Raw genomic sequence first — 17,275 nt, 5'->3', positions numbered from 1 at the left:
TGACCAAAACGTCATACCTACTTGTAGCCCGTACATTCTAGCATCAGCCTTGTCTCTATGGTATCAGCTATTCTTCCGCTTCTGGTTAGGCCTACGGTTGCCGAAGAGGACCAAAAAACGTGTGATTGTGAGTTTCCCGGCAGCACTAGCGCTGGCGACTTGTACACAATCATCATGGCGTCCCAGGACGGTTAGTACCGGTTCCCCCGAGGGCAGAGCGGTGTGTTCTCCTCCTCTGTGCAGTGCTGAGATTTGCGGCTGTTCGGTGCCCTGTCCTTTAGTCTGTTGTGCCAGCTGCCATAGCCATTCCCTGCTGTGGTGCCCCTGCTGCTGCCCGGCATGCCCTCCTTTATAGGAGCACGTCCTAACTCTGTGGCCGGCGCATGTGCCATCTGTGAGGCCTGTGTGCCTGCTGTGCCTCCCCTGCCCCTCCTAGTGCCATATGCCAGGCGTAGCCCCCCATTGTGTGCCATGGGCAGTGCCATGCCCTGTGCCTGAGGTCACCTTCCCCACCATGTGCCCTCTGCTCACAACTTACACTTTGCTGCAACTTTTCTTTCCATTTTGAGTAAAACCGGTTGCATAAAAGTTTCTCCACCTGATGGCGGAGGCGCCACGTCCCATAGGCGGCCGCTCTAGTGTGCCCCATGCCCAATAATCACTGGTGTCGCCCTCCTGCGAGAAATCCCAGTACAGCAGAGTTCACCTCGGCACCAAACGGTTCGGTTCTTGTCTGATCTTCCCGGGGTGGAGAGACAAGCCGGTATGTGCAGTAATCGGGGCAGTGAGGCAGCTGTTTGCCCCCCAGTGGGTATTGTGCATGTATCCTATTATTAATGCGCCCGGTGCAAACCGGGCATCAGTCAGTCGCAGCGCACAATGGCGTCTCTAGGACAGTGTGCCTGGTGGAGCTTAGCAATTCCATTCACCCTAACCTGGTCCGGCGTCCAGACTGCTGCTTCATGGCAGGCGGTTTTCCCGTTTGCTCCCATCTGGTCACCTCTAGCAAACAGTCCCAATGGCTAAATTACTTTGCAGGAAGCCTAGTCACATCGCAGGGTGTAGACTGGCAGGCATAAAAGTGAAGACCTTGTGTCATAGAGGAGCGGACCAGGGCAGCAAAAAATGGAATTAATGCCTGGACACTCCCATAAGTAATAGAAAGCAGTGGCGCCAAAATTATGGCTCTCCAGCTGTTGAAAAACTAGAACACCCAGCATGTAGCTGTCAGGGCATATTGGGAGTTGTAGTTTTGTAATGGCAGGTTGTTTAGGGATGTTGTCTTGCAATGGCAGGTTGTCTGAGCATGCTGGGGGTTGTAGTTTTTCAATGTCAGGTTGTCGGGGCATGCTGGGGGTTGTAGTTTTTCAATGTCAGGTTGTCGGGGCATGCTGGGGGTTGTAGTCTTTCAATGGCAGGTTGTCGGGGCGTGCTGGGGGTTGTAGTCTTTCAATGGCAGGTTGTCTGGGCATGCTGGGGGTTGTAGTCTTTCAATGGCAGGTTGTCTGGGCATGCTGGGGGTTGTAGTTTTTCAATGGCAGGTTGTCGGGGCATGCTGGGGGTTGTAGTTTTTCAATGTCAGGTTGTCGGGGCATGCTGGGGGTTGTAGTTTTTCAATGGCAGGTTGTCTGGGCATGCTGGGGGTTGTAGTTTTTCAATGGCAGGTTGTCGGGGCATGCTGGGAGGTTGTAGTCTTTCAATGGCAGGTTGTCGGGGCATGCTGGGAGGTTGTAGTCTTTCAATGGCAGGTTGTCGGAGCATGCTGGGAGGTTGTAGTTTTTCAATGGCAGGTTGTCGGGGCATGCTGGGGGTTGTAGTCTTTCAATGGCAGGTTGTCTGGGCATGCTGGGGGTTGTAGTTTTTCAATGGCAGGTTGTCGGGGCATGCTGGGAGGTTGTAGTCTTTCAATGGCAGGTTGTCGGGGCATGCTGGGAGGTTGTAGTCTTTCAATGGCAGGTTGTCGGAGCATGCTGGGAGGTTGCAGTTTTTCAATGGCAGGTTGTCGGAGCATGCTGGGAGGTTGCAGTTTTTCAATGGCAGGTTGTCGGGACATGCTGGGAGGTTGTAGTCTTTCAATGGCAGGTTGTCGGGGCATGCTGGGAGGTTGTAGTTTTTCAATGGCAGGTTGTCGGAGCATGCTGGGAGGTTGTAGTTTTTAAAAACTAAAGCACCAAAGGTTAGTCACCACTGCCATGGAGATTCGGCAGAAGTTCCTTTTCCCCAATTATTAGATCGAAGGGGTACTAATACTATTGTCAGCCCTGCGTCGCTTCCCTTGCTCTTGGCCCCTGTTGGCTTTATTTCGGGCTGTTATTACAGTCTGACCCATCCTCATCTCTCTAGCATGAAGCCAACAGAAGAGTTGCACTTTGTATTACATTAAGTCCTTTGTCACAAAAGTTAGGCGGCGCCTCCACCAATCGGAGCTCCCAATGTAGGAAAAGGTGTTTATTTATTTTTTTAATCAGTCCAAGAAGAAATGAAAATGCGGCACTCACCCCAATACAGCTGTGCAGATCGTGAACTTTATTGGAGAGAAACTGAAAGGTACTTCCATCAGGACATCAGGTAAACCATGAGGGTGCGATACAGGAGCACGGACGACGGCTGTTTCGCACACACAGGTGCTTCGACGGGTCCGAGTGAAGCACCTGTGTGTGCGAAACGGCCGTCGTCCGTGCTCCTGTACCGCACCCTCATGGTTTACCTGATGTCCTGACGGATGTACCTTTCAGTTTCTCTCCAATAAAGTTCACGATCTGCACAGCTGTATTGGGGTGAGTGCCGCATTTTCATTTCTTCTTGGACTGATTCAGAGTTTCTTTTATGCTGAGCACCAATACCCGGAGCTTTCGTGACGCCTGACACACAGCCGCTCATACAGAGTCCTATATTGGATAAAGTACTGCTCTAGTGCCGTCCTATCTTCTATATTGGACATTTATTTTTTTAATGTTCTGTCGCAAGTTCTCCAAAATAGACGCACACAATAATAGGATGCCGGTAATGCAGACGTGTCGAGAAGAGGCTCTGAGCCTTTTGGCTTTTTGATTCTCCTGCTACGATCAGCGCACACGTTACAGCTCTCCTGATATTTTTGTTCCTTTTATATCTTTTGGCATGTGACATAATGTGCCATGAATTCCCAGAGTGGCACCTGATGAAGAGGACGCTGTCCTATATCACTTGTCCAGTGTTTGGGATATCATCTGACCCCTAGAATCTGGCTCCCCTGCTCTGCTGCACGCCATGTCACCCATCCAGGTGACCGATGACACTGGTGCCAGCCTCTGCCACGAAGGTTGATTTCTGTAGTATACCATTCATCTGTGCACACATATATTCAACAGACAGTTTCTAGAACTGCATCTATTGGGAAGTCCTCTGAAATTAATACCGCCATGTCATTAACCTTTGAAAGTGTACATATAGGACGTCTACCATGAAATTACTTTTTAGCAGGCAGTGAGCTCGTTTGCCCTTAGCGTAAGCTCAGCAATGGCTACGGGACCCGCTACTTTCATTCTGCTGACGCGATCATCCGACTCGTGTGGAATGATCTGTTTTGTGTGTGGCTGAACTAACCCGCTCTCGTCCCTGTCCCCTATAGAAGTGGAAGATCTGGGAATGGAGGCGGATGGACCGAAGGCACAGCTGAGCTGTGAAGAAGTTGCAGATGGCGATCCTCAGGCCTCTCAGGACAGCAGTTCGGCACAACCGGAAGAGGACGGCGCCTTCAGTAACGGAGGGGACTCTGAGTCCGAAAAAGAGCTTGTAGAGTTTAAGATTATTTGGAATAAGAACAAGTACGACGTAAAGCTTCCATTGGACAGTACAGGAGCAAGCCTTAAACAGAAGATTCATACACTCACAGGTAAGTCCTCCAACAATTTAAAGGGCATCAGTGGTTGACCCTTTAAAGCGGAACTCTGGGGGAAAGGGTTTAGTAAGCATTGGCCCGAGAGGGTTATGTCTGCCATGTAAATCCCAAGCTCTGGCATACATATTCTGCTCACTTTCTTGTGGATCCGCATGTGACACGCTTGCTTACTGTGTATGAATAACGTCAGCACTTCAAGGGTTTGTCCATTTTGAGAGAAAAAAATTGTCTTGCAGTTAAATAATGCTTTAAAATTCCAAAATAAACCTTACTTGTTGTATCCCTTACTGCTCCAGAGCCGCCTTTCCGCCGCTATTCACTGGTCTGTTTTATGTGACATCCCATTCCCTGGCTTTGACCATCGTATTGCGGTAGATTGAGGACCATGACTGGGACAGTCCTATAAACCAGTATATTTAATTTTTATTTTATTTTTTCTAAAAATGGACAACCCCTTTAAGGTCAGGAAAGACAGAATTAGGACTTTGAGGTGAAGCCATAGAAGGAGACTGGTGTGTAACGCGGGAGGCATTTTTCCAGGATAAGTAAGGTGTCACATAGCATTGTCTTCTGTTTTGTAAAAATATGTAATGAGGTTGGATAACCCCTTTTTTAACACCTCATTGACCAAATGTTTGCACTGTAGAACGCAACTCAAAATATTAAATACCTGCACCTCCGTGTTTCCTTCAGGTCTTCCACCAGCTATGCAGAAAGTTATGTTTAAAGGGCTGCTTCCCGAGGACAAAACACTACGGGAAATCAAAGTTACCAATGGAGCAAAAGTCATGGTTGTAGGTTCCACCATCAATGACGTACTGGCTGTTACCACCCCCAAAGAGACCATCCAGCAAGAGGTGAAGGAGGAGGAAAACAAGAAGGAGCCGTTGTGTCGGCAGAAGGTAATGATGCAAGTCTGGTGGTTCATAGCCCACCTTCACCAGACGGAGGCCTGTTCTCTTGACTTCCATCTGACCGATCTGTGTCTGTTACTCTATTATTCTCCTATACAGAGGGCCATAGCAAAAAAAACCAAAAAACTATGCCTTCCAGTATAGTATTTTTAACTTTTTTTTTCTATTGCCATGTTCACTTATTTGTAATTTGCATTCTTCCTTCCAGACTCGTCTTCTTACTATTTTTGTTTTATATTTTTAAGCAACACAGAAAGGTACTGGACAAGGGCAAACCGGAAGATATCATGCCATCCCTAAAAGGCGTGCAGGTAAGGATCCTCTTATTCTGGTGACCTGTGGCACCCGGCATAGGCTGGCATGATCCATCAGGGGTGTTGTCTACCCAGGACCCCACCTCTGAGCCAGACTGGAGGGGACGCTCCCAGACAAGGAGATCCCCATCCCAGACATGTCCAGGTAGGTATCCAGCCACTCCACGAATGGGAACCTGTGAGGTCTTCTAATGGCATGGGATAACTAAACACATTAGACCTTTCTTCAAATAACATGAGGCCTCTGAGAGAGGGAAAGAGAGAACCGTGGGGATAGTTTAGAGAGTTGAGGGTGTAGGAGCTAAGCTCCCTTGGATTTTCCATCAAGGGCATCATCCGATCTCCCTCCATGAAGTGTCTGAATATTGGAGCTTCTAATTCAGAAAAAAACAGAATGTGCGACCATCGGGTTATTTACAAACAGGTTTATTAGGGTTAGAACATCAACCTTAAAGGGCTGAATGCCTGTCCCTGAACCTCTGCACTGTGGGGGCAACTGGGAGAGAAGATGGTGTAGGAGGCTGCTGTAAAGGGGGCAACCAAAGAAACCTTCCAGTGGTCTACCTTCTCAAGTGTCACCCATTATCTTTTTTTCTTTTTCATGAAGAAACCAATTAAGAATGTTTGTGAGTACAGGTCCTTCTCAAAAAATTAGCATATAGTGTTAAATTTCATTATTTACCATAATGTAATGATTACAATTAAACTTTCATATATTATAGATTCATTATCCACCAACTGAAATTTGTCAGGTCTTTTATTGTTTTAATACTGATGATTTTGGCATACAACTCCTGATAACCCAAAAAACCTGTCTCAATAAATTGGCATATTTCACCCATCCAATCAAATAAAAGTGTTTTTTAATAACAAACAAAAAAAACATCAAATAATAATGTTCAGTTATGCACTCAATACTTGGTCGGGAATCCTTTGGCAGAAATGACTGCTTCAATGCGGCGTGGCATGGAGGCAATCAGCCTGTGACACTGCTGAGATGTTATGGAGGCCCAGGATGCTTCAATAGCGGCCTTAAGCTCATCCAGAGTGTTGGGTCTTGCGTCTCTCAACTTTCTCTTCACAATATCCCACAGATTCTCTATGGGGTTCAGGTCAGGAGAGTTGGCAGGCCAATTGAGCACAGTAATACCATGGTCAGTAAACCATTTACCAGTGGTTTTGGCACTGTGAGCAGGTGCCAGGTCGTGCTGAAAAATGAAATCTTCATCTCCATAAAGCATTTCAGCCGATGGAAGCATGAAGTGCTCCAAAATCTCCTGATAGCTAGCTGCATTGACCCTGCCCTTGATGAAACACAGTGGACCAACACCAGCAGCTGACATGGCACCCCACACCATCACTGACTGTGGGTACTTGACACTGGACTTCAGGCATTTTGGCATTTCCTTCTCCCCAGTCTTCCTCCAGACTCTGGCACCTTGATTTCCGAATGACATGCAAAATTTGCTTTCATCAGAAAAAAGTACTTGGGACCACTTGGCAACAGTCCAGTGCTGCTTCTCTGTAGCCCAGGTCAGGCGCCTCTGCCGCTGTTTATGGTTCAAAAGTGGCTTTACCTGGGGAATGCGGCACCTGTAGCCCATTTCCTGCACACGCCTGTGCACAGTGGCTCTGGATGTTTCCACACCAGACTCAGTCCACTGCTTCCTCAGGTTCCCCAAGGTCTGGAATCGGTCCTTCTCCACAATCTTCCTCAGGGTCCGGTCTCCTCTTCTCGTTGTACAGCGTTTTCTGCCACATTGTTTCCTTCCAACAGACTTACCATTGAGGTGCCTTGATACAGCACTCTGGGAACAGCCTATTTGTTGAGAAATTTCTTTCTGGGTCTTACCCTCTTGCTTGAGGGTGTCAATGATGGCCTTCTTGACATCCGTCAGGTCGCTAGTCTTACCCATGATGGGGGTTTTGAGTAATGAACCAGGCAGGGAGTTTATAAAAGCCTCAGGTATCTTTTGCATGTGTTTAGAGTTAATTAGTTGATTCAGAAGATTAGGGTAATAGGTCGTTTAGAGAACCTTTTCTTGATATGCTAATTTATTGAGACAGGTTTTTTGGGTTATCAGGAGTTGTATGCCAAAATCATCAGTATTAAAACAATAAAAGACGTGACAAATTTCAGTTGGTGGATAATGAATCTATAATATATGAAAGTTTAATTGTAATCATTACATTATGGTAAATAATGAAATTTAACACTATATGCTAATTTTTTGAGAAGGACCTGTATATCCCCATACACATTAGACTGACGGCCGAATCCTTCAATATCGGTTGACATTGAGGACGTGTTTTACCCCAAGAAACGACCTGTAACCTGGTGGGGAAGAACACAGAGTAGGAGACATTTAGGCGTCACTTTAGATCTTGATGTTGCAATCTCTTTTTCTGAACTGGAAATGAGACCCTTTATTTCCATCATCACGAAGTCTGTCGTGTCTTAGTATAACAGCTCCATCTCTCTAATGGCACTTTATTGTGAGGAGATGTCTGAGGGTCCTTCAGGAGGTGGTAGATGAAATGTGTGCCCTATTAGCAAGTAGAGAGGTCCTTGTTTCTTTGTAGATGGCTTTCAGCCTCAAAGAAATTCCCAGCTTCATCTTTTTCTGGAACATTTGTCTGATCCATTTACGCCATCTGTTTAATTGCCGAATATAAAAAAAAAAAAAAAGGATTTTCAATGTGTTCTATAGTTCTTTGAGGACTTGTCGACCCATTCAGGCGGGAGTCTTTATCCCAGACACCGTCTTAATTGCTTTTGTTGGTCCTAACGCATCTTAATGACCGAAGGAACATGTCGTAGAAATGATCAGCAGCAGGTCAGATGATTTCCGGACTTGCTGCAGGAACAGAAGATTAAGCACGTAGTTACATAATTTTTTTAAATTATTTATTTTTTAGCCTCCCTCTTCGCTGAATGCAGACATTAATTTATCTCAAGTTGAGGGTGTTTTATTAGATGTAATTCTTACCTACCCATTGGATAGGTGATAATTAATTGATTGGAGGGGTCTGAGCACTGGGACTCACGCCAGTTAAAGAATGGAGTGGCAGTGTGCTCGTTTTTTTCCTTTTTTTTTTTTTCTGACAGCCCCATGGAGAATGAATAGAGCATCGGTCAGTTATATGAACTGCTACGCCATTCTGTAACTGGGATAAAATTTTGCTCACAGACTGAAGCGGCAGGTCAGATGCCTGACCGCTGCTCCAATCATTCTCTATGGGACTGTTAGGGGATAAAAAAAAAGTGCACTGTCACTCCATTCTGTAACCGAAATAAAAGTGCCCAATTCTGACACTCTGTCTTCCAGCAGTCTTGCCCTCAAAAATCAACAAGTTATGCCCCTTTTGAGATCTTAAATTTGGAGCAAAGCCCCTTTTTAAATATAGCTTCAGTGCAACTGATGGATATAACATCCTATGCAAACAGCCGATACAAAAGCCCAGAAAAATTTGGACCAAGTCCCCGCCAACTGCAAACATGGCCGTGTTTGTGCAGTGATCATGTGCCAGGGTGGCAATAAACCTGAGTCCAGCTCTGTATACTGACTTCTTTTGGATCGAGGCTCGGCTTTGTGTATTTAGGACATTAGGACACAACTTCAGGGCTGTCAAAGCTGCAGATATTCCTCTTAGGGGATCCACAAGGGTCAGTTGTGGGTATCTGGGTGGGGACTGAGCTGGGCCTATTCTGGACTTGCAGAGCAGAAGCCAACTTGCCCAAGACTGAAGCCGCTTATCAGTCCGCCTTTACTGTATATACGAGATTATAGCGACAAGATCTGCAAAGAATATTTCACTGACTTCTGTTGAAATTCTGAAGCCACAGAAGACTTTACTTTTACATTTATAGACAGGAGATTAGGAAAAAGTTTTTTTTTTTTTTTCTTTCCTTCTCCATAAACGGCGCCACTCTTGTCTGTGGGCTAGGACTGGTATTACAGGTCATTCAGTATTTATTACTGTTTGTGTCTATTACAGGAGAGACTTCCAACTACTCCTATATCTGGTATGTACAATAAATCAGGAGGGAAAGTCAGACTGACATTTAAACTGGAGCAAGACCAGCTATGGATCGGTACAAAAGGCAAGTAACGCGTGTATACAGTGACTGCACCAGCAGAACAGTGAGTGCAGCTCTGGGGTATAATACAGAATGTAACTCGGGATCAGTAATGTAATGTATGTACACAGTGACTGCACCAGCAGAACAGTGAGTGCAGCTCTGGGGTATAATACAGGATGTAACTCAGGATCAGTAATATATGTACACAGTGACTGCACCAGCAGAACAGTGAGTGCAGCTCTGGGGTATAATACAGGATGTAACTCGGGATCAGTAATGTAATGTATGTGCACAGTGACTGCACCAGCAGAACAGTGAGTGCAGCTCTGGGGTATAATACAGGATGTAACTCGGGATCAGTAATGTAATGTATGTACACAGGGACTGCACCAGCAGAATAGTGAGTGCAGCTCTGGAGTGTAATACAGGATATAACTCAGGATCAGTAATGTAATGTATGTACACAGTGACTGCACCAGCAGAATAGTGAGTGCAGCTCTGGGGTATAATACAGGATGTAACTCAGGATCAGTAATGTATGTACACAGTGACTGCACCAGCAGAACAGTGAGTGCAGCTCTGGGGTATAATACAGGATGTAACTCGGGATCAGTAATGTAATGTATGTGCACAGTGACTGCACCAGCAGAACAGTGAGTGCAGCTCTGGGGTATAATACAGGATGTAACTCGGGATCAGTAATGTAATGTATGTACACAGGGACTGCACCAGCAGAATAGTGAGTGCAGCTCTGGGGTATAATACAGGATGTAACTCAGGATCAGTAATGTAATGTATGTACACAGTGACTGCACCAGCAGAATAGTGAGTGCAGCTCTGGAGTATAATACAGGATGTAACTCAGGATCAGTAATGTAATGTACACAGTGACTGCACCAGCAGAATAGTGAGTGCAGCTCTGGGGTATAATACAGGATGTAACTCAGGATCAGTAATGTAATGTATGTACACAGAGACTGCACCAGCAGAATAGTGAGTGCAGCTCTGGGGTATAATACAGGATGTAACTCAGGATCAGTAATGTAATGTACACAGTGACTGCACCAGCAGAATAGTGAGTGCAGCTCTGGGGTATAATACAGGATGTAACTCAGGATCAGTAATGTAATGTATGTACACAGAGACTGCACCAGCAGAATAGTGAGTGCAGCTCTGGGGTATAATACAGGATGTAACTCAGGATCAGTAATGTAATGTACACAGTGACTGCACCAGCAGAATAGTGAGTGCAGCTCTGGGGTATAATACAGGATGTAACTCGGGATCAGTAATGTAATGTATGTACACAGTGACTGCACCAGCAGAATAGTGAGTGCAGCTCTGGGGTATAATACAGGATGTAACTCAGGATCAGTAATGTAATGTATGTACACACACAGTGACTGCACCAGCAGAATAGTGAGTGCAGCTCTGGGGTATAATACGGGATGTAACTCAGGATCAGTAATGTAATGTATGTACACAGTGACTGCACCAGCAGAATAGTGAGTGCAGCTCTGGAGTATAATACAGGATGTAACTCAGGATCAGTAATGTATGTACACAGTGACTGCACCAGCAGAATAGTGAGTGCAGCTCTGGGGTATAATACAGGATGTAACTCAGGATCATTAATGTAATGTATGTACACAGTGACTGCACCAGCAGAATAGTGAGTGCAGCTCTGGGGTATAATACAGGATGTAACTCAGGATCAGTAATGTATGTACACAGTGAGTGCAGCTCTGGGGTAAAATACAGGATGTAACTCAGGATCAGTAATGTAATGTATGTACACAGTGACTGCACCAGCAGAATAGTGAGTGCAGCTCTGGAGTATAATACAGGATGTAACTCAGGATCAGTAATGTATGTACACAGTGAGTGCAGCTCTGGGGTATAATACAGGATGTAACTCAGGATCAGTAATGTAATGTATGTACACAGTGACTGCACCAGCAGAATAGTGAATGCAGCTCTGGAGTATAATACAGGATGTAACTCAGGATCAGTAATGTAATGTATGTACACAGTGACTGCACCAGCAGAATAGTGAGTGTAGCTCTGGAGTATAATACAGGATGTAACTCAGGATCAGTAATGTAATGTATGTATACAGTGACTGCACCAGCAGAATAGTGAGTGCAGCTCTGGGGTATAATACAGGATGTAACTCAGGATACTTAAAGTAACTCCACTCTTTACGTAAATGGCCGGACACAGGTGAAATGGCTTTTTCCTCGGCAGCCGTTGATCTTGTCTGTTCATGTAATAACTCCAGCCCATAGTCCGTCGCTCTGTGTCAGGTCTTCTGTACAGCCTGTAGACTTGGTTAAGCCGATCCATGCAAAGAATTGTGATAATTATTATATTTTTTTATGCAGAAAGAACAGAAAAAATCCCCATGGGTTCTATTAAAAATGTAATCTCCGAGCCAATTGAAGAACATGATGACTATCGTATGATGGTAAGGGGCCTTCCTGTCCTTTTTTAGGTAACATTCACGTTATACAGATAATTGCAGCTCTTAAAGGGCCATTCCAGAGTAAATATATAAACTCCTAACCACTGGATATGTGAGAAGTGATAGACTGAAGTAGGAGTCCAGTGGGCTAGTTTACTCAAAGGGTTATTCCCATCTCCAAAGTCCTATCCCAGTATGTAGTAGGTGTAATAATATTAGGAAATGCCTCCAATTAGAAATGGAGTGTAGTTCTTCTGATTCGCTATGTCGTTTACCCCATGTTCAGGGCATTGCAGTAGCTTAGGTATCCATGGTTACAACCACTAACCACAAACTGTCACTATATGAATGGTCGTAACAATGTATGGGCAGCACGGTGGCGCAGTGGTTAGCACAGCAGCCTTGCAGCGCTGGGGTCCTGGGTTCTAATCCCACCCAGGACAACATCTGCAAAGAGTTACGTGGGTTTCCTCCGGGTACTCCGGTTTCCTCCCACATTCCAAAGACATACTGATAGGGATTCTAGATTGTGAGCCCCAATGGGGACAGTGATGATAATGTGTGCAAAACTGTAAAGCGCTGCGGAATATGTTAGCGCTATATAAAAATAAAGATTATTATTATTACCTAAGCTACTGCAAAAGCCTGCACATGGGATAAGCAGCATAGCTAATCAGAAGAACTATACTACATTTCTATCCCACTAAATACTATATATTTTTTTTTGACAGGCATTTCAGCTGGGTCCTACTGAAGCATCTTACTACTGGGTATACTGGGTGCCAGCACAGTACGTGGATGCCATCAAGGACACGGTGTTGGGGAAATGGCAGTATTTTTGAAGTTACGCTCACCTCTGGCACAGGACACGATACGATGGGAGGAGCCGACCCACCGCCACAACCTTTTTCTCACACCCGCATCCCCGACACCAGTACCCCAACCCGGCAATCCAATCCTTTCCTCCACTGCTCCACGGAAACTTACAGGAGTGGAACTTTTGCCAATGCAAAACATCCTGTGGGACAGCGAAGGCTTATTTTATAGGAGCCAGAGGTGACCGCTCCAACAATAGTTTACATTTTTAACTCTTGGACGTTGCAGGATCACACCTGCAGCTGCATCAGCCATATATCCTACTCAATAAAGCAATCCCCTCATTATTATTTTTTTTTTTTATACCCCCTGTTACTGCTAGGGAGACCTATAGGGAACCCCAATATATAGGTCTTTTAGAGCAGCCTCCAGGGAGTATTGGATGATCTGATGCCGAGATCCCCGGAGAACTTGGGACACTGCCGCCTGCAGATGCCGCACCGTCGTTGCATGCAGGTTCCCCTTCAAGAAACCCAACTGATTACTAGGAAGACCCTCATAAAGCGCGGCAAACGTTTCTATTCATTGTCTTTTTATTTAGTACCTGCCACCACTGCGATGGGGGGAGGGGATATCAACCGGCTTAATTGTTTTTGTTTTTTAAGTTTTTTTTTTTTTTTTTCGGGTTTCTTAATATAGAAAATAATAAATAAATGGATGCAGGATTGGCTGCATTGTTAAAAAAAAAAAAAAAAAGTGTTTATCAATGTGTAAGTGTGTAATACATTGTGTGCATGGGGTATGAAGGATCTTCTACAGACCCCTCTACGAGCTTAAAGGTAAAGTCATCAGAAAATGACTTTAAATCAGGCTTCATGTTAAAGGGGTTGACCACTTTTGGAAAATCTCAGTCTCTAGCTGCAGTTCGTTACTTTAAGGCTATGTGCACACATTGCGGATTTCCGTGCGGATTTTTCTGCTTGGTTTTTGAAAAATCCGCAGGTAAAACGCACTGAGTTTTTACCTGCAGATTATCCGCGGACTTCCAGCGTTTTTTGTGCGGATTTCACCTGCGGGTTCCCATAAAGGAACAGGTGTAATACGCTGCGTAATCCGCACAAAGAATTGACATGCTGCAGAAAATACAACTCAGCTTTTCCGTGTGGTATTTTCCGCAGCATGTGCACTGCAGATTTTGTTTTCCATAGGTTTACATGGTACTGTACACCGCATGGGAAACTGCTGCAGATCCGCAACGTGTGCACATACCCTGAACAAAAAAAAAACGCACTTTGCTCACGTTCCCCAGGCCCAGCGCTGATTTTCCACTGCTCTTGGTATCTGACATTATCTGCAGTACTGAAGTCAAATTTACAGCTCTGCAGGTACATATACAGGGGTTGGACAAAATAATGGAAACCGCGACAAAAGTTAGTTTAATCTGGTGTAGGTCCACCTTTTGCGGCGATTACAGCCTCAGTTCTCCGAGGTATGGATTCATACAAGGTGTGAATTGTTTCCAAAGGAATTTCATCCCCATTCTGCAGTTAAAACACCCTCCAGTTCTCTTGAGCGACGATGGCGGCGGAAATTGACGTCTAACTTGAATCTCTTAAATCGACCATAAATGCTCAATAAGGTTGAGGTCTGGGGATTGTGGGGGCCAGATGATATGCTCAGCTTCATTAGAATGTTCCTTGTGCCATGCTTTAACGATTCTAGCTGTATGAATTGGTGCATTATCATCCTGAAAGATGGCGTTCCCCTCCGGGAACAGTGCTTGAACCATTGGATGCACTTGGTCGCCCAAAATGCCTAAATAATCTCAGCTGTTAATTCTTCCATGAAGGGATATCATTGGCCCGGCGGATCTTCACGAAATAGCACCCCAGATCATCACAGAACCTCCGCCATATTTTACGGTTGGGAGAAGGCAGTCTGGATGGAATGCTTCTTTCGGCTGTCTCCAAACGTACACTCGGCCGGAAATAGGGTAAACGATGATTCTTCTGAGAATATCTCATGTTTCCACTGCTCGAGGGACCAATTCTGGAGGTTTCTACACCACTCTAAACGCTTGTGAACATTTGTCATTGAGAGCAGCAGTTTTCTAATTGCAGCTCTTCCGGGGAATCCAGATTTGTGCAGCTCCCGACGAACAGTTTTCTTGGAAACTGGGTTCTGTAGGTGTTCATTGAGCTCAGCAGTGATTTTCGGAGCCGTGGTCTTGCGATCCTCTCTCACAATTTGCTTTAGAGTCCGAAGGTCTCTCTCAGTCAACTTTGACTTTCGGCCGGACCTGTGCTTTGCTGCGGACGCTTTTCCTTCGCTTTCAAACGCAGTCATTACTTTGGAGACAGTACCTGTTGAGACGCCAAGCATTCGGGCACTTTCTGTTACACTAGCGCCTGCCATACGAGCACCAACAATTTGGCCTCTTTGAAAATCCGAGAGTTCTGCCATTGGTATCAGGTTCTCATCAATGTTCTTACAATTATGCAAAACAAACAGTTAATTTACATACACATATCACATAACTCAAATAATCAACTACAAAACATTTCCATATGTCACGGTTTGCAAGATTATCACATGTTCGAAGATTATGATGCCAAAATGTTAGGTGTTTCCATTTATTTTGTCCAACCCCTGTATACATACATACATACATACATACATACATACATACACCATGCATCCACCAAATGTAAATTTTTGGTGAAGAACCAACAACAAGTAGAACACAATTGTGAAGTCGAGCAAAATTTATTGGTTATTTTAAATTTTTGTGGAAATTCAAGAACTGAAAAGTGGGGAGTGCAATATTATTCGGCCCCTTTACTTTCAGTGCAGCAAACTCACTCCAGAAGTTCATTGTGGATCTCTGAATGATCCAATGTTGTCCTAAATGCCTAATGATGATAAATATAATCCACCTGTGTGTAATCAAGTCTCCGTATAAATGCTCCTGCTCTGTGATAGTCTCAGGGTTCTGTGTGAAGCACAGAGAGCATCATGAAGACCTAGGAACACAACAGGCAGGTCCGTGATACTGTTGTGGAGAAGTTTAAAGCCGGATTTGGATACAAAATGATTTCCAAAACTTTAAACATCCCAAGGAGCACTGTGCAAGCGATCATATTGAAATGGAAGGAGTATCGTACCACTGCAAATCTACCAAGACCTGGCCGTCCCTCTAAACTTTCATCTCAAACAAGGAGAAGACTGATCAGAGATGCAGCCAAGAGGCCCATGATCACTCAGGATAAACTGCAGAGATCTACAGCTGAGGTGGGACAGTCTGTCCATAGGACAACAATCAGTCGTACACTGCACAAATCTGGCCTTTATGGAAGATTGGCAAGAAGAAAGCCATTTCTCAAAGATATCCATAAATAGTTTGCAACAAGCCACCTGGGAGACACCAAACATGTGGAAGAAGATGCTCTGGTCAGATGAAACCAAAATCAAACTTTTTGGCAACAATGCCAAACGATATGTTTGGCATAAAGGCAACACAGCTCATCACCCTGAACACACCATCCCCACAGTCAAACATGGTGGTGGCAGCATCATGGTTTGGGCCTGCTTTTCTTCATCAGGGACAGGGAAGATGGTTAAAATTGATGGGAAGATGGATGGAGCCAAATACAGGACCATTCTTGGAAGAAAACCTGTTGGCGTCTGCAAAAGACCTGAAACTGGGACGGAGATTTGTCTTCCAACAAGACAATGATCCCAAACATAAAGCGAAATCTACAATGGAATGGTTCACAAATAAATGTATCCAGGTGTTAGAATGGGCAAGTCAGAGTCCAGACCTCAATCCAATCGGGAATCTGTGGAAAGAGCTGAAAACTGCTGATCACAAAGGATCTCCATCAAACCTCACTGAGCTCGAGCTGTTTTGCCGAGGAAGAATGGGCGAGAATTTCAGTCTCTCGATGTACAAAACTGATAGAGACAGACCCCAAGAGACTTGTAATCGCAGCAAAAGGTGGCGCAACAAAGTATTAAGATAAAGGGGCCGAATAATATTGCACGCCCCACTTTTCAGTTTTTGATTTTCCACAAAAATTTTCAATAACCAATAAATTTTATTAAACTTCACAATTGTGTTCCACTTGTTGATTCTTTACCAAAAATTTACATCTGGTAACTTTATATTTGAAGCATGATATGTGGGAAAAGGTTGAAAAGTTCCAGGGGGCCGAATACTTTCGCAAGGCACTGTGTGTGTATATGTGTGTGTATATATATATATATATATATATATATATATAATGTATCTTTGTGTGTGTATATACACTGCTCAAAAAATAAAGGGAAAACTAAAATCCCACATCCTAGATATCTCTGAATGAAATATTCCAGTTGTAAATCTTTATTCATTACATAGTGGAATGCTGAGAACAATAAAACCTAAAAATGATCAACATAAATCACGACTAATATCCCACAGAGGTCTGGATTTGGAATGATGCTCAAAATCAAAGTGGAAAATGAAATTACAGGCTGATCCAACTTCAGTGGAAATGTCTCAAGACAAGGAAATGATGCTCAGTATTGTGTGTGGCCTCCACGAGCCTGTATGGCCTCTATACAATGCCTGGGCATGCTCCTGATGAGGCGGCGGACGGTCTTCTGAGGGATCTCCTCCCAGACCTGGACTAAAGCATCCGCCAATGCCTGGAAGTCTGTGGTGCAACGTGACGTTGGTGGATGGTGCGAGACATATTGTCCCAGATGTGCTCAATCGGATTCAGGTCTGGGGAACAGGCGGGCCAGTCCATAGCTTCAAGG

General features: G+C 44.7%; 1 protein-coding gene across 3 annotated transcripts; it reads left to right on the top strand.

The window, feature by feature from the left end:
• Positions 1-32: 32 nt before the first annotated feature.
• Positions 33-13,049, top strand: UBFD1 (ubiquitin family domain containing 1). 3 transcript variants are annotated; one of them, XM_069734440.1, is made up of 7 exons: positions 33-127; positions 3,611-3,874; positions 4,574-4,782; positions 5,040-5,105; positions 9,108-9,213; positions 11,577-11,659; positions 12,388-13,049. In XM_069734440.1, the coding sequence occupies exons 2-7, from the start codon at positions 3,628-3,630 to the stop codon at positions 12,496-12,498; spliced, it is 822 nt and encodes a 273-aa protein (XP_069590541.1). In that variant the 5' UTR covers positions 33-127; positions 3,611-3,627; the 3' UTR covers positions 12,499-13,049. The 3 variants fall into 3 exon arrangements, with proteins under 3 accessions (XP_069590541.1, XP_069590540.1, XP_069590542.1); XM_069734439.1 differs by having other exon boundaries at positions 49-190; XM_069734441.1 differs by lacking the exon at positions 33-127 and adding an exon at positions 157-220.
• Positions 13,050-17,275: the final 4,226 nt, after the last annotated feature.

This window comes from Ranitomeya imitator, chromosome 7 (genome assembly GCF_032444005.1).
Source record: "Ranitomeya imitator isolate aRanImi1 chromosome 7, aRanImi1.pri, whole genome shotgun sequence".
Taxonomy (NCBI): Eukaryota; Metazoa; Chordata; class Amphibia; order Anura; family Dendrobatidae; genus Ranitomeya; species Ranitomeya imitator.
This window is presented reverse-complemented; position numbering and strand designations above follow the sequence as displayed.

Bases quoted from the DNA above. Each gene is read 5' to 3' on its own strand.
- UBFD1 (XM_069734439.1), top strand. From the start codon at position 58: ATGGTATCAGCTATTCTTCCGCTTCTGGTTAGGCCTACGGTTGCCGAA. The intron at 191-3,610 runs GTTAGTACCGGT...TGTCCCCTATAG, and splicing joins CATCATGGCGTCCCAGGACG to AAGTGGAAGATCTGGGAATG. The intron at 9,214-11,576 runs GCAAGTAACGCG...TTTTTTATGCAG, and splicing joins GCTATGGATCGGTACAAAAG to AAAGAACAGAAAAAATCCCC.